This window comes from Agelaius phoeniceus, chromosome 1 (genome assembly GCF_051311805.1).
Source record: "Agelaius phoeniceus isolate bAgePho1 chromosome 1, bAgePho1.hap1, whole genome shotgun sequence".
NCBI lineage: Eukaryota > Metazoa > Chordata > Aves > Passeriformes > Icteridae > Agelaius > Agelaius phoeniceus.
The window spans coordinates 57,480,062-57,498,158 of NC_135265.1; the positions used below are offsets into that span (position 1 = coordinate 57,480,062).

The 18,097-nt window shown below is 36.2% G+C and overlaps 1 protein-coding gene across 3 annotated transcripts in view; it reads left to right on the top strand.

Moving 5' to 3' along the window:
• ADCY1 (adenylate cyclase 1) overlaps window positions 1–17,761 on the top strand; it is a 161,156-nt gene extending 143,395 nt beyond the window's left edge. For 2 of the 3 annotated variants that reach the window (XM_054642300.2, XM_077179438.1), the window contains 4 exons: window positions 228–326; window positions 4,239–4,353; window positions 6,371–6,495; window positions 7,332–17,761. In XM_054642300.2, the coding sequence (XP_054498275.1) occupies window positions 228–326; window positions 4,239–4,353; window positions 6,371–6,495; window positions 7,332–7,670 (678 nt within the window). In that variant the 3' untranslated portion in view covers window positions 7,671–17,761. Of the gene's footprint in view, window positions 1–208; window positions 327–4,238; window positions 4,354–6,370; window positions 6,496–7,331 lie in introns of those variants that run through there. The other variant, XR_013182603.1, reaches the window with a different exon arrangement.
• The last annotated feature ends 336 nt before the right edge of the window (window positions 17,762–18,097 follow it).

The following is an 18,097-nucleotide window of genomic DNA, read 5'->3' on the forward strand; positions in this document are numbered from 1 at the left end:
CCAAATTTGTACTTTTGGGCACATGACTCTGACCTAAAATTTCTCTTATACAGGAAGAGTATCAAAAATGAAAGTTAATGACCTTTTTTTTCATTGACCTCAAAGTGGGCAAGACTCAACTTAGCAAATATGATATGGTTTAATGAACTTGCACGTACTGTCTGATAACTATGGTTGCTTGTCTAAAATGTTATGTAATATTTAACAGTTTTATGTTTTAAACAAAGCTTATGGACAAAGAATATTATAAGGATATTGAAAAGATCAAGACAATTGGAAGTACTTATATGGCAGCTGTGGGACTCGTACCTACTTCAGGAACTAAGGTGAGAAGATTTTACATAACAGTCTTATGTGAAGGAACCATTTTCCTTCAATTTCCAGAAGAACATCAGAAACACAACTAATTCTGTGCGATTACTGATAACTTTTATGACTGAAATTCAAAGAACAGCTGGATCCAGAAGGAAAACTGCCACATTTGCTTATGTGGCTTCTCTTGTGATTTCATTGTCTGCAGCTTTGAATTCCCTGCAAGTTGGTGTATAAAAGGCTCTAAATCAGGAGTAGTGTTTTAAACCTGGTATCTTAGATGTCCTTGTAAGATGCAGGGAAAGGTAGACTCTAGGTGTAGTGAATTGCTGCAAAACTAGTAGAAGACTATTAAAATGCAGTTTTTATATATATATTTTAATATTGAAATCTGAATGTAACCTATAACTAAAACAAACATCCTCTCCCAACCCCCATCATGGACAGGAACTTTGTGCTAGGTACAGTGCTGCACTGAACCTGGCCCCTCCAAATCAGCTCTTCTTTGTCTCTACCATTAGCATTCTATTTACCGCTTTAATTACTCAGCAATAAAAAAAGTCAAAATAATTTCAAACCCACTGTCTCTGTGTCAGAGTTCCTCTGAATTCTTATCACTACCTCTTAGAGTATTATTCTTACCTTAAGTTACTATCTTGTAACAGAGATTTCCTAGATTTCCAAGCAGCATCTGGAAAGTGAGAAAAACCTGTGAGCATCATATTATATGCATAGTATACAAAGTACTATGCATGTTAGTAATAACACTAATAAAACTAAATCATTAAAATTTTATAAAATTACTAATATAAGAATAGTATGAAAATTAAAGCAATCCATTCTCCTCATCTGCCCAGAGTTTTCAGACATTTCTCCCTTGTTCTGATATGCATGTACATATGTTGTAGACATATGTTGAATACAATAGTGCATATGGTTTAGCATTGCAAAAAAACACAAAAGAATACAAAAAGAGCAAAAAAAAAAAAAAAAAAAACAAACCCAGAAGATGCCCTGTGGACATTTTTAGCAACAACTATCCCTGTTAAGTAAATAGAAAACAAGGCCACATTTAAATCAATGGTTAGAATCATTTGCAGTATATCACACAACTAACCTTCTGGTCTGCAAAGTATTTCTGGCTGATTCCTTCCTTTGTATCATTCCTAGAAATCTATACATTACCCAAAAAAGAGGTATTTTTTAAAATCTGTTTATTCTAAAATGTTTGACTCATGGGTTCTGAGACAGCCAAAAAACACTGATCTTTAGAACATTTTCAGTGTGTGATCTGAGGCAAACAGGCAGTGGCATACTTTTGTGTCTGCTATAAATGCTCTTTGAACTATAATCCTCAAAACAAGTGTGTTATTGGGTAACTTAACTTTTGCATACATTCCAAAACCTAAACATGTTTGTCTCTTGTATTTTATAGTTGTTGAGTGAAGGGTCAACTGAGTTAGTCCAGTACTGAAGATACTGTTCTGAGCTTATGATAGTAATGCATTTTAAATCACTGCAGAAAATCTTGTACAGAACTTTGTCTTCCTTTTAAATCTTGGGGCAGATATTGATTTTTTTCTATATATATAGAATTTATTTAAAATTCTGTATTGCAGAAAAATTGTCTGTCATATGAAACAGACAATAATTTTTACTTTAACTTAGGGTTTCAGCTCTTCTGTGATGTCAACTTACTGTTCATGTGATGCAAATTAATAGAAACTACTCACATCCTCTTGCCAGTTTCCCAGTAGTTCTTCAGCATACACTTGTATATTAGAAGTCTGATAATCTTGGCTGGCCTGTCATGCACAGACAATCACTGCCAGCTTCACACAGTTCCTGGGCTATCCTATCGAGTCATATGTGTCTCTGGTCTGCCCTCTGGCAGGAGTGTTCCAGGTTCAACAGAAAATCTGGCACAGCCTCTGATTTTGAATCACTAATTTCACACTAGAATTTGGACATGAACAGAAAGCAGTGGATGGGGTTAATTGCGGTCTTAACTGAGGATATTTATATACTTAAGAGCACAGTACCCTAATGAAGTTAAATATTTAAATCCCATTTTTTACTGGATTCCTGTTTCTGCACCTTGACTTCAGCAGGTGACTACAGTAAATGCTCATTGCCTCTACTGCAGTGACTTTGCTGTGATGTTCTGGGCAGTCTTTTCAAGTAATTACTCTGATATTTAAATAAATAATTATTTGTTCTATCAACAGGGCAGCACACAAACCAAACTCTTTGTAGATCTTTTGCACTATATAAATTCATTTTATGTCTTTTTCACCAGGATCCTGACTTCACCAGGGTCCTAACTTTGTGTTCCTCAGTGCAGGTTCAAGTTTGCCCTAATCCTATTGAGAGGCATCTGTCACCTGCAGTGCACTCAGTATTTGTCACCAGTCCTTTCTCCTGCAACCCTGAAGGGCATTGTAGGAAAACAGAACATTCATCAGACAGCAAATAAATGGAAGAGAGGAAACATAAAGAAGATTAGAAATCAAATAAAACTATGCACTCCTATCCCCCCACTCCAGACATTGAATATTTTATCCTTCTCTGTTGGAAATGTATCCATTAGCTCTTTAAGCTTAATTCTTGTTCTTCCTTGTTTTGGTGATTCTGAAAAGAGTAGAACTAGCTCGTTCACAGTGAAAGAAGCAGAATGCCAGACATTCAGGCAGGTAAATAAAAATATCCTTCCCAAAAGTTGGGACTGCCACAAGTATGACTTTCACAATTTTTTGTAAATTTCTTTGCCACATAAAGCAGCCCTTTCAAACTGAGATGAATGAAGGAAATAGCAACCTGTTTCTCAGTTTTCTCAGCCATTGTTTAGCACTGCATTTATAAACTCTCACTATCATGGCAAAAACTCAGCAAGCTTTCATCTCATGCCAGCTTGCACAGTCCTGTTGTGTAACACCCTACTGAAGCTGCCACTGACCCTGCATTTCTTTCACCATATCCTACCTTTAGCCCACTTTGACTTATCAAATTTGTTTAAAAATTTATATTTCTTATTCAAATAAGAGCAGAACATAAGAGAACATACTGACTTGAGCCAAAGATTTATTCTGGTAATCTGTCTTTAACCAAGGTTAGATCCTGGGGGAAGAGCATACAAAACAAATATGCAAACCTTTCTTTCCCACTTTCTAATAATATGCTGCTTAGATTTTTACTACTTTGTAACAAATATTTCTTTCATGATCTTTAGAATTATGTTAGAAGCTTGCTAAGTTTTGGAATCTACAATATCCTCTGAAATTAGTTGCACAGTTTAATAAGACTGAATTTGTAAAAATTATTTTCTTATGTTTGGCATTTTATTTACAAGTTAATACTTCGCCATTTCATTTGATCCATTTGGAGAAAAAACATTAGTTCATTTAGATGCATTTGATAACAGCTCCCTTCAACTTGCCTGGAAAGAAAAAACACAGGGTTGTTCTGCACCTCACAGGATTAAACCTAAAAGGAATTTTGTCAATGGGAACAGCATACACCCCATGGAAGCTGAGAGCTAGCAAAATCCCCAAAGGAAGAAGAGGGCAGAAACTGTAGTTATTAATAATCATCAGGCAAAGTAGTTTTGTAAGAAAGCAGGTTATATTCCCTGCCACACTCAAAACAAACATCTGCAGCTCTCTAGCAACAGAACCACTTTACCATGGGAACTTTGTTTTCCATTCTTCCCAGAAATCAAAAGGAGAGAGAGAAGAACAAAAAAATAGCAGAAGAAAAGAATGCATGTGCTGCAGCTACCATCTAAAGTTTCCCTTCACAAACAAAAAAAATTGGTTAGATTCTTTTCCTAAGACATCTGTTTGAGCTTCTCATTATTTTTCACTTTAGTATTTAACCTGCATCTCAGTATCGTACAAATCTAATGTGCAACACTATTTTGTTCCTAGGCTAAAAAATCAATTTATTCCCATCTGAGTACATTGGCAGATTTTGCAATTGAGATGTTTGACGTTCTTGATGAAATCAACTATCAGTCTTACAATGACTTTGTCCTACGAGTTGGTAAGTCATGCTTCTACAATTATCACACAAGCAGAAGATCAGTTTTTGTTGGCTTTTCCTGTGCTGTCAATAAAGGATTACCTGTCCTGCACTTATGATTAAAACTGAGAATTCTCCATTACTGAGAGAGTCACATCCATGTAAAAGGTCAGCAGTCTGGATGGTGTGCATTAGTATTAAGAATTGTAATTCCCTCCAATTCCAGTGTGCTTACTTAATCTATGCTCCCCTAAAAGGAAAGTGCACCATTAATTTTATACAATATTATGAGTGTACCCAATCTTGTGGATTACACTTGGAGGCTGGAACAATAGCTTGCCTCTGGGCAGAGTGACAATTGAATTCACAGAAGAATCTACCCCAAGCACTGAAAAAATACTTAAACAAGCTTGTCCAGAGCCAAAGGGCTTTAGAGTTGCAAATTAACACTGCTGAGGGAACATTGCTAAGCTGCTGAAAATTGAGTCTTACTGTATTACGTTAAGTTGCATCTGCAAAGTCTTTGTTGGCATTAAAAGTGCAAAGGGAGCTTTTTCTCCTCAAACAAAAAATCACCTTAACCAGTCCTGTTTGCTCCAACGAATCAAATCCTCTGGTCTGCACAACACAACCCTTCCCATGCAATCCTTTACATGTTATGTCTTACCACTCATTCCTCTCAGCCTTCTTAGACATCAAGTTCCCTGCTTCCCTTTCTTCATGTATCCTGCTCCTCTCCAGCAGTACTTCTACTGCTGTTCTTATTTTATTGCATATTCTAACACTAATAGTTTTCTCCAGCTTCTTTCTCTATATATTTTCATGGCTGACTTGTGAGAATGAGCTGGGCTACAGGAAAACTGAGGTTGCTAGCAGCAGAAGATTGAAAAAGACCAAAGACATCAAAGGCAGCAACAGGAGAGTTATACATCTTTGACCTCCTGTACATCCTAATAATTACAAACCCCAAAATCTCTTTGAACTCTGTTATAACTTGTCTTTCCAGGTTCACAAAGGATCAAATATCTAACCCTCATTCTTCTGCATAAATTGTCTAGAAAAGCCCTTGCACAGAATCTCATGCAGGGTTTAGTATCTGCAACTCTTCAGAGCACTCAGAAGAAACATCCTCTTTTATATTCCAAACCAGATGTTGAAATCAGTCAGAAATGTAGAACTGAGCTCTGCAGTTTCCAAAAAAAATATGCTTGAGCCATTTTCACATACTTTTGTCCTCTTCTACTGTCTCTGGGATCTGAGTTGTCTAGTACTAACAACCAACCTGACACACTTCCCTTACCCCAATCTTTGTGTATTCCAGACCATTATTTCTGCTCCACTTGGAGAATCTCCATTAAAACCTCCATTAAAAGGCTTTATATATGCAACTGCAGTGGAAGTTATAGGAAACAATTAAAGATTTTAACAGTTTGTCCCATTTTCAGCTAAACTCTGCGCTACTACTGCTTTACTTCTTTTCTTTAAACAAATATTGTATTTTTTTAAAATCCACAGAAGAATCAAATTTTTATGTTGTCAATCACATTTGTAATCACAAATTACATTTCCAATAAGATATCCCAAGGAATGTCTTTGTTGTGTTTCTAAGACTTTTACAAATGCAGAAGTCCACTTGCATTAATTTAGTCATAGAATCATGAATATGCTAAGACATCATTGAGTATGTAAGGGAGCTATCAGGATCATCAAGCCCAACTCCTGGCCCTGCACACAGGGCAGCCCAAAAGTCACACCATGTGCCCGAGAGCATTGTCCAAATGCTTCTTGAATTCTGTCAAGCTTGTTGCTGTTATCATTTCCCTGGAGAGCTTGTTCCAGCACTCAGTCCCCTTTTGGGTGAAAAACCTTTTCCTACCACCTAACCTAAACTTCCCTTTACTCATCTTTATGATGTTAACATATATTACTCTATTACAAAAAAAAGTGCTAAGACACGTAAGTCAAATCTGTTTTGCAGGATTCATGTTTCCTTGGATAATATGCTGTAGTGAAAACCAAACTCATTGTTTAATTTTAGGTATTAATGTTGGGCCGGTAGTGGCAGGAGTCATTGGAGCCAGAAGACCACAGTATGATATTTGGGGGAACACTGTGAATGTTGCCAGCCGGATGGATAGTACTGGAGTGCAGGGAAAGATTCAGGTGAGTGCTTTCTAAGAGAATTTTGCAAACTTTACATACTTCCTGGTTTATATGTGGTTACATTTTCAAGAACACTAAGAAAACGCAACCTCCCTTTGTTCTTATGGAGAGGGCAACACTCTCCAGATGACTTACCATCAGAAGTATAGTTGTTTTCTGTCTTATACACTTCACTCCTTAGAGACAATGAAATCCTCAAATAAATAATTTCCCATCAAAAGAAACAAGAGTTCTCTGCTTCATTGCACACAGTTGAAGGTAAGCCTGGGAATGTTAACACTGCTGGTCTTTGTGCTGTAGAACTTTTGCCCAAATAAGACCTACAAGGAAAGGATCTATGCTCATTTGCATCTTATCACATTTTATGCAGCTCTAAAAATTGCTTAGATACTTTGGATTGGAGAGGTGATGCAGACAGAGAACATTGTTGCTCTACTACTAGAACCTATGGTGTTCCACTCAAAAGCTCAGTGAACACCTTCAGTAACTTATCCAAAATATCTGTCTAATCTTCAGGGACCAAAAGGTCTTCTGCAATAAATTAACATCACTAAAACTGATACAGTTTACAATTTGGCTACATATTTCTTTTGGATGGAGCTTAATCTGTCTGTGTATTTATTTAACTCAAGACCAGAAATTCTGCTTCTCAGATTCCAGTTTTATCAGTGATCTTTACTTCTTAAAGAAAATTCTAAGTGAGCTTGAGAGCAGCTGTAGGTGATAATCCATTCTGTTTATTCATATTTCATGACTAAGAAGTAAAAGGGAGAGGGATGGGTAACAACATGGACAGAAAAAAGTAACGGGTTTGTTTTTTTTTTTTCTGTCTTCAGGTGACAGAAGAAGTTCAGCGGATATTAAAAAGATGCAGTTATGAATTCGTGTGCAGGGGTAAAGTTAGTGTAAAGGGAAAAGGTGAAATGTTGACCTATTTCCTGGAAGGAAAGGCTGATGGAAATAATTCCCAAACACGGTCATTAAACTTAGAGCGGAAAATGTACCCTTATGGGAGAGCAAACATTCAGACAAAACTAGGCACCAGCTGTCCATCGGTGTCCTCAGTTGCTAGCTTTACTGTAAAACCTGGTCTTGGAGCAGGTCAAGCATCTGCCACTCACACAAACCAAACACTGCATTATCTTCCTTCTGTGCCAGCTGTGAAGGAGGCATAGAACAAAGGAGATTTGGTTGTGTCACTTGCAGTGAACTTGGAGAGCAATGGTTGCCTGAATTTTTAATAAGAAGTCAGAGGTCATAGGCCATGTCATTAACCAAGGACCACTACAACCCAACCAAAGAGAACTTGGGGACTGTGTAATGAACTCTTGGGATGGAACATATAAGGGCTAGCAATTCTGTTATGAAAAGTCAAAATGGGATTTTCTGGAAATGAGGCATATTTTCTGGCATTTTTAAACAGTAAGTGAAAAAAAATAGATAAATGTGCAAGCAATTATTTATGTGTGTGTGTATATACGTTTTAATCCATATATACACACATACAAACAGTTCTATGTAGACTTAATAGAGATTTATAGAAATGAACATAAAAATGTGTATTTATTTACACATCCACCTGCAGAGACATAGCAAAGAGATTTCTCTTTCTGTCATAGCCAGAATTGTTGGGCCTGGGATTAGCAAAGCTGCATTTAACCATGGAATATGGAACACCTGAAGACTCTCCAGGGCTACAGTAAGACTTTGAGAAACTGTGTTCCCAGTGTATGAATTAGTACAATGAGAACAGTGTTTATTGAGCTGTCAATGGAGGATTAATGAAAACTGGATTCAGCTAATTACAGAACCCTACATATTTTTTTTTAGTTCTCCTTGCATGCTCTAAAAACTTACAAAAACTTACAAAAACTTTCAATCAAACCATTACACTAGGATATAAAGTAGATAAATCACAGAGCTTAAAGTTTAGGCAAAAGAACAATATATATTCTTTCCATTAAAAAAAAATACAAGCGTGGTAGAGCATAGAATTTGCTGCCTCTTTGTAGGTCATTTGACTTTGTGCAAGACAGAGGAGCCACCCTGCAAGCACAGCAATATGCTTCTGCAATATAGAAACATTCCTGTATGTACAGTGCTGATTTTACTGAGGAGCAGAAGGATGGTATTATTTCAGACTTTTAGAAATAGCACAAGTCCTGTGGCTCAAGTCCAGGATTTACCATTCTAAACAGCTCAAGGAACAGTCGTGTACTGGCGGCAAACATGCTGCTGGCTAGTTTTGTGACATTTGTATGTTTGGCGACATAGTTTTATATATTAATTGATTTTTAAATTTATGCCACAGTTTTATTACCTTGATTCTATCCAGACTTATTCTTCAAAGCTGTACAATTATAGAAAGCTATAATTCTGAGAAACAAGCACAGTCAAACTTTGCCAAATGAGGAGCACTGGTAAATGTGCCAGGAGAGCAAGGCCTGCTCTTAATTTGCATAAAAAGGAAAATATTGTGGCTGCTTTCTTCTCTACTGCTGCCCAAATCATATGGCTTACGGTTTCATACTGAAGTGATGATCCGGATGTGAAATGTAGAGTGCAACTCCATAGTCAAGGTGGGAGCAGTTGAAGGTCATCCTGCTGAGGGACATGTACTCCATGGACATGTGCCATTTTGTCCTGATGGGGATTCACAGGCTAACTAACCACCTCTGCTTCCCGAAAGAGAAGTAAAACTTTACGTTGCCTAAAAACATGCAAAACTTCCTCTTAACAAGCAAAACAATCCACCCCCCCCAAAAAAAAAACCAAGATCAAAAACCAACAACAGCTAAAGCCAAACAATCTATGTTGTCAATAGATGAAAATGGTTAAAGAAATGTTGCAGGAATTTCTGTTCTTCACTCAGGATACTGTGGGACTCCAGTGTTTTTCAGCAGAGTTTTAAATTAATTTTTATGTACCCTGTCTGCTGGGTGCTTCGTTACAAAGCTGGAAAAGTTAGTCTTATGATTCAAGTGACTATAAAAACCTGAGAACTGCTTCTTAATTGTACTGTACAGGTAATATGCTCCCTGACTGAGCTGAAGAAAGTCACTGCATTTCTTTATCTCTCTAGGAGCTACCCAGTTCACAGATATTCTTCCAGAACAATTTATTTCTGGTTTTTAGAGTTTCAAATAATTTAAAAAATATACATGTAGAGAACACATACTTAAAAGAAGAAATATTTACAAATAAACTGAGTAAGTAGTATTCATGTAAAGCACACTGCACAGTTATTTTCTCTAACAGGTTTGTAAGAACTAAATAATCACATGGGTAAGTCAAACATTTAACCAAGTTAGAAAGCATTATATGCAATAGCATTAATCACTCAGTTCCTCTCTCACAGAGCCCATTCTACACAATTTTTTAATTCAATGAATTTGGTATAATTTCACTGATAATAATGAAATAAAAGCATCTTCTAGATGATCCTAGAAGTAGATCTGGTAGTTATGTGAAAACATCGACCAAACAGACCATTGGCCCACCCAAGAGCTTTCAGTGAAATTACTTAATTGTTATTCTTTTTATTAGGCTCAAGATATAGGCATCGTGCCATTATTCCTTTGATCTTTTACTGAGTGGACAGTGAGCACAAATGAATTGTCCCTTCTGCGGATATTTTTGTGACTGTTCTCCTTCCCAGACCATTCCCAGTCTGGTAATATCAGTGGAAGATCATGTAGCAAGGTAAATTTAGATTATTCATTTTAAATTATTAGCAGGTAATAATTAATTAGAATAGGCCCAAAGATTTTTAAAGCCTGATCCTCTTTTCCAAATAAGGCATGTTACTTTTGTAAGAATCTTTTCCATGTTGAATGGAAAGGACCAGACAGGCACAGTCCATCATCAGCTTCTCATTCTGCACTTTTGGAGAAGGTCTTTGCCTCCTAGAGCAGTTGAGTGGATCAGGATGGCTTCTTGGTACTGCAGGCAAGCTAGTGTGTATGTCCTAGCTTACAGAATCAATAATGGTATATTTGGAGCTGGTTTCCAGACTTTAAGTCATAGATTTATAGAATGCTTCGGATTGGAATGGACCTTAAAGATCATCTAGTTCCAACCCTGTTGCCATAGGCAGGGACCGTGAGCCTTCCAATAGACCATGTTAACATCACTCATTAAGTTCATTATCATTAACATCATTATCTTATCATTAATGTTTTTGAATTTGTACTATGTTGTTGCTGGTTTTACCATGGGGAAAACGACATACACTTTGTAGTCCTGGACTGAACAATATAAATTTATGAAGAAAGTTCATCTAAGGCACAAATTAGTCAAATACAATGTAAAAATGATAGGCAGGGTTCAGCAGCCATTTCAACAATGAAAGCTAAGTGCCCATGATATAATGAAGCTGTGCTGTTATCTTTATGCTTTCCCTCCCTATTCATATAGTTTTTCCCCACTTTCCTGTTCTGTCTACATTTGTTTAATTTCAGCTCTTGTGTGACAGTTTTAAATGACATATTTAATCTCTCAGCTCTTCTGTATTCTTTGACATGTTTAATAAGTTTTATACATGGAAAGAAGGAAAATATACATGGAAGTAATACTTCTGAAAACCTCATAAATGCACATTTTCTGCCAAATTAGAGAAGATTGTAAGCAAAATTTTTATTGGCAATTGTCGTAAGATGGTGTGTGGCCCACTCCAATATCCCTGAAAATCATCAGAAGGATTTCCCTGGATTTCTGTGGGATTTGTGTTGTGTCCATCTTACTGCATGCAGTTATATTTCCTGTCTTGCATATATTAATTTTCTGGTCAAGCACTCTACCTTTTGCCTAGGTAACCTTGCTGTAGCCCCACAGCAACCAAAAGTCCCAAGTGTTCAGCTGAGGATAGTAACTTGTTGATTTGTGGGCAGAATGGCCTCCTGTACTTCTGTTCACTGTTTTGTGCAGCTGTTAGCTTGAAACAATTAACAGATACAAGCACTAAAAAACAGTAATGCCATTTTGGCATGTTGATGTCTGTCAATAGCAAGCACAATATTTCATGTCAGTTTGCATGCTTTCTCTTTCAGATAATAGTAATAATAGAAGTCTTTCATTCTCTATATAAACATATAAGTGTCAGAGATCTTTAGTCTTGAGAGATAATTTCTAAGTATTCCTCTACTACCTTTATCTTCAAGTGATTTTTTAATTCATATTCTCTGCTGAGATTGCAAACTGGCATTCCATTGGATTACTGGCTAGATATTTCCAAACATATTCCATTTACATTGACTAGAAATCTGCTTTACCCAGCCTGTGAAATGCATAGTTTTTTGTAGCTGCTTTGCCCTGTGGCTAGTGACACTCCATTATCTTCACCAAACAAACACAAATTTTCCCTTGCTTTCCCTCAGTGAGACTGAGAGCCAAAAACTTCAGGTTTTTAGAGCTTAATCTGCATCCCCTTATGTATCCACAAGGCCTGCAGCAATCACCAGTTTAGTTTGCTTGTAAAGGTCAGAAGTTGAGCTTCTGTAGGCCAAGTTCTGCCTTGGGTTATAGCAATGTCTCATGTCAATACTGAACTGAATATTTTACAGCACTGTAAACAAGAGTAGGTCATGCACCAAAATCTCTTTCACACTTTCGCCTGTAATTTATCTATCAGGCAAAATAAAGTAGTTGGGTGTCACTATTTGAATGGAAACAGTATATGACCTGTGCCATTTCAGTGCTTTGAAGAGTCTGAACACATTAATAAGTAGCGTGAATCATTTTCCTGTGTTGGATTCCTGCTTGTAGCAGAAAGAATGCATTTTCTTTACATCAGCAAGTCCAGATTCTGTATGTGTTCTGCCCAGGCAGGAGGACTATTTAGCCATAATATTCTTTCAAGTTAGAGTTTTGTATTACAGTGAAAATCAACATTTTTTTAATTTGTGATAAACCTGTATTATAATGCCTTATTTTTAATCTTGTACAGTGTTAAAAAACAACAGAAAACATTGGCCTTTCATGTATTATTCACTTTAAAAGATGTATTGTACGATGAAATTTTGTAAATAGTTTTAGCTGGGACAGGTAGTTGCATGTACACTTGTAAAAAAAGAAGCAAAAAGGCACACTTTTAACAAAAATGAATGATTTTTGTAAGAGGCATTTTACATATGCATGGAGATTATATATCCTTTTTAAATTGTTGTATTTTTTGGTTTTCCTTGAAATCTACTGCATGCCATTCATGCCTGACTTCAGTAAAACAAAACAGTATGTTTTCCTAAATGTTTTCGACATATCACTCCTGGCACAGTTAAATCACTAGTTGCATGTGCATTCAGCAAACCAAAATACAAACAGCAAATAAAGAAGAAAAATCACTTCATGATTGTGATCTGCCAACCTCAGTGTTTCAAGGTCCATAACACAGCATATGAAAAGTGTTATCTCTAAGCTGTCTTCATAAGGTACCTTCTGGTTATTAGAAGCAATAAACTACTTTCTGTAATATAAAAAGCAAACCAATACTCTAGTTCAAAATGGTGTAGTATCTGACATTCAGTGGTTATTCTCTGATACTGCAATTGATGTATCAAGAAGGACTAGGTGTCAAATCTATCTCTGCTGTGTGCAGGTGCAACACTATGGAAGGCAAAGAAGGTGAATTTGGCCCATTCATGTTACCCAGAGTGTATTTCTAAATGGATAGTAAGTTATTGTATATGAAAAGTACATAATTCGAATAGGTGGTTTTCCTGGATTCATACATACATATATATATATATGTATGTGTGTGTGCATATATAAATATAAATATATACATATATATAAATTAATTTTGTTGCCTTATTTCTGTCAGATTTTTTTACTTATTTTCCAAATAGTTTATATTGCTAAGCAGAAAGTATTTAACAAAACTATCCAGAGAAAGTTCATAGCATTTATCTGTTTTTGAGCCATCTGGGTTCTCTGCTGATTCCATGCTTCCAGAGATGCCTCCTTTAGGCATCACAGCCTAACCCACACCTTGATGCTCATGTCAGCTAGTGACATGGAAATAAGAAATCAATTTCCAATCTTCTGTCTGATTTTTTCCCATAAAGCTGATGAACAAACTTAAAATTCTGAAGGAAAACTTAAAATTCTGAAGGTATTTTGCACACCTCATTTTTAAAGTTGTCATATCCATGTCACTAAAACTCAGGATTACTTCTCAAATTACTTATATAATTGCTGTATGACAAGTAAGGAGTATTTGAGGAGCATAACACTGAGTCTTGTGGCAAAGGGAAAAGGGCGTAGACTGTGAATACTTTCTGCTTTGGATAAGGATTTGCATTTTACAATTTGAGGTAGTGTTATAATAGAACTCAGAAATCTTTTAATTTTTTTGTTTAATCAGGTGACTGTAGGGTTAACTAAGCAGTACAGCTTCTACAAGTACTTTGGTAATCCAAAGTTAAGAGGCAGGTTCATATAATATATCCTTGTTGCCTGCATAGAAAAACCACTACCTTGTACTGACGATTGTCTTCATTATAGTAGTTGAGGGTTTCTAATAGTCGTAAACTAACTCATCTCAAATTCAGTGGCTTTTTCATCTCAGTGTGGTGTAATTGTTGTGAATAATGACAATCTGGACACTTCTCCTGTACCCCACTCTGTTTATGATTGCCGCTTTCCAGAACTCTGTACAGGCAATTTTTAGATTATTGTTCATTTTAATCCCATCTGTCACTGAGTTCTCAGGCCAAATCTAAATCATTAATAAATATATTAAGGTAAATAATGGGAAAATTACATATAATGGAGTGGCTGCCTGTTGCTCTTTAATTCCTCTTCAAAATATCACACTGCTTGGGTGGCCTGATGTGATTTACAATCTGATTGGTGCAAGGATAAAAAGAAGGAAAGAAGGAAAAAAAAAATGAGCAAAGTTAGCAAGAGTACAAAAAACAAAAAAATGTAGCCTGTGAGATAGCAATTGCTGAAAGAAAAGGGTGAAAAGCCAATACTCCTCTGAAGTCAGCGGTAAAACTCAGTGACATGGGACAAGTCTGAAGTATCTGACCTGGAAGTACTTAACCAGATTCATAGTGCAACAAAAATAAGGCTTGTGTTTAATTGCATGGTCAAATCAGTTTCTGAGGTTTTGTGTCACATTTACAAAAATATTCAAGATGTCCTGGTGAACCACTTCTAGAATTTCAAAAGGAATTATTAGAAGTAGTTGGGGGTTGTCACCTTTAATATCTATTTTTTGATCATTAGGAAGCACCTTAGAATTCGAATTAGCATTGGTTAACATACATAGTGTTTAGCTTGTGCCTTACTGCATGCTGGAGGATCTACTTTTTTATATTAGGATCCCCATTGTATGCCTTCTGTGGCATCTGACATGACACACCTGCATAAAACTGAAGGAAAGAAAAAGTGCTGCATCACTGTGAAGATTTTTTATTAATTCCTTTCCTACTTGGGTTTACTACCAGTACAGCTATGTAAATGCAAGGAGTGCTCCATTTGTTTGTGGAGGTATATGCAGGCCCAAGCTGAAGAATAATAGGTTTCCTAGAAAGCTCAGCACATACAGCGAGCTGAATTCTGCAGAAAATATTTTCAGATATTTTGGGACTCCTATCAAAGCTGGCTGCTCTCCTCTACAAAACACCTTGTAACTGCACTGTCAGGTTTGCTAGATGTAGGCTAGCCTGCTGGTGGTAAAACAGCTGACAAAAAGTTCTTGCTGTGGGCTAAAGTAGGCTTTAATTACTGTGGTTATGCACACTATCATGTCTTACTTTCAAGTGCCTGACCTTCTGCTTTAATCCAAGACCTGTCTGTAGTGGCATCAGTTATGAAAACCTTCAGCTGACACATTGAAGTTACTTAGGTGATTTCTCACGTCTTTTGCTCCTTAGTGCACATGGTGCAAAAGTTGTCTGTTTCAGACAGATTTCACATGCCATTCAAGCAATATATCAAGAATTTTCAGTGAAATGTAAATGAAAAATCTGTGCTATCAAAATTGCTTCATGATAATTGTATTTTTAATTGCTACAGTAGAGATTCTTCTTCACTTAGAATTTCTGCTTTCTTTACAGTAACATTAGTAAGGCTCAATAAGGAAAAACAAAGAAGAAAAGAGATTGCATAACTTGCTCCCATTTAAAGTATAATTATCTGTACAAAACTGAACTTAGACAAAGCAAACAGAGAGGTTTTTTTCTGCATTCAAACTCCTGGTTGTTACAGAGAAGTAGCTTTGAAAAATACTTGAGAATACAGTTAGAATGAAAGCAATGCTTACTTGTCCAAAAACTAGAATCCAAGAACAGCTACCTTTTCTAGTACATTTAACTCAATACAGAGAATCTTAAACAGTGAAATTATTTTCTTTGAAATTCCGACAGAGGTCAAATTATGACACACATTTCACAGTTTCAAGAAGATTCAGTCAAATTTGACCCATCTCTTAAAATGCTTGTCTTTAAAACTTGTGTGACAAGTAACATCTGTCTGAATTGTATCCTGCTGGTAAGTTCTTGTACTCTCTGCTGTCTGGAGGTTAACTTCTGCCCTGCTGGCATATGTACATAGGCTCTGCTTGGAAATAAGATGCTCAGCATTTCTCCAATCTGTTAACTGAAAAGATCTAGAAGTGTTTTATAATTAATGTTCAGCAGCCTAAGGTAGGAAGCAAAAGACTACACAGAGCTTGCATTCTATGAACAAAATTAGTCTGCCTACACATAATGACCGAGTCCATTATAGGCTTATTCATAATTTTAAGCATCCTAGAAATATTTAAATATAATAAATATCATAGCAATAAGAGGAGATGAAGCTAGACATACCTGCCTGCCTCTTAACACCACATAAGTCTTCTTTGCATGTAAAATATGACCTACTGCTCATAAAATAGTTCTTCTTCAGAAACTGGTACCCATTCTACCCTTAACTCACCCTCAGTTGTTCAATGGCATTATATTTTTGTTGAGGTGTTTACTGTACACTCAGGCCAGCCTTACTATCTCCCTCTGCAGGTATTCTGTCACATAGTTGTCAAACTTCTTTTTCAAAAAGAAAATACATTTTCAGAAAGTTGATTTTTTTAATATATAATAGATGTTTAGGGGAAAAAAATACATAATAGATAATCTCGTTAGGAAGAATTACATGTGACAACAAACCTGAAAGGGCATATAACCATGCTCTGTGGTGGGAATGCAGGCACCAGCAGCTGGAAGTAAGCTGGGCAATATGGCTTCAATCTGCCATTGGCAAACAGGGCAGCATCTCTGCTCAAGGGCCTGAAGAAGAGACGCAGATAAGAAAGAGTGGTGTAGAATTCATGTTCCCTAGTAGTTTACCAAGAACATGCTAACCCATTTCAAGAGAAGTCATGTTGTCTGTGTCTGGAAACCAGTCTTTACCAAAATATCAGAGGAAAGATACAGGCTTGGAGTACTATAAGGTTGGTTGAATTGGAACATTCAGTAAGAAGACTGTGAAAGAGGAATCGTAATCTACTTAATCTGCAGATGTTTGCAGCAAATTCTGCCCTGCTTCTGGACTAGCTTGAATATTTGCTTAGACTTTGTGGAAAAAAAGCATTATTTGCCACAGGTAGACATATGGGAAAACCAAGGTATTCTTCTCTGTATTTATTGTTATAAAAGTTTTCAGTGGAATTTTTAGTCTTGTTTACAGCCCAGTAAAATTAATGAAAATATGAACTTCAAAAATTATTGAATTTTTCGATTAAGCCTTATTCTACTGTCTATTCCTCTGCCATGTCAGATGGGGTGTGACCAGTGACTTCAAATTGACCAGGAGGAAGCCTACTTTATCACAAAAGAAACATCTACGTAGGTAAAATGGGTAGTCCTAACTTTAAGGAGTGAACAAGTAAGTCAAGATGTCATTATTCCAACTTCTATAGCCCACTGAACCTATAAATAATCTTTTGATCTTTAAAGCTATACACTATATATATATGTATATGTATATACATACTACAATACAATAACTTAACACTGGGTAACTTCTAATGATAAATTTTCATTAATAATACGGGTCTATTTTTATGTAAATCTATTATTGTAGAGTATCTTCCAGTCTTTTTCAGGATTGTTAAATTGAGAAGAGCAATTGAATATTTGTCCTATTTTTATGTTAAAAAGTGAATGGACTGAAACGTTAAATGTGAATGTAAATTTCTTATTGCAACTTTTATACTGAGTGTTTGCACTATTATAATTTCTGGAATCAAATTAAAAATAAAGGAAAAAAGTGCTTGAATAAACAGCTGTATGAGATTGGTGTTTTGGTTTCAGTTTGGCTTTGGGGCAGGAGATTGTTTGGGATTTTTTCTGTTTGTTTTTTAAATCAAGTTGTATTCATTATTATATAACAAGCTGCCTGTCAGATGGTCCAGCTACAGCTTCTCAGTCAGGCTATGAACATGCCTCTAGAAATGCTGCAAATCTGCTTTTAGAATTTCTTTGAACTAAAGAATCTCTTGAGAACAATTCAGCTCCCTTATGAGTTTCGTTGATTTTCTGCATTGACCACAGTGTAAACCAGCTTGCGCCGAGTACCATTCACTGTGCAAGCAGAGGAAAGTAAATATGCAATGACC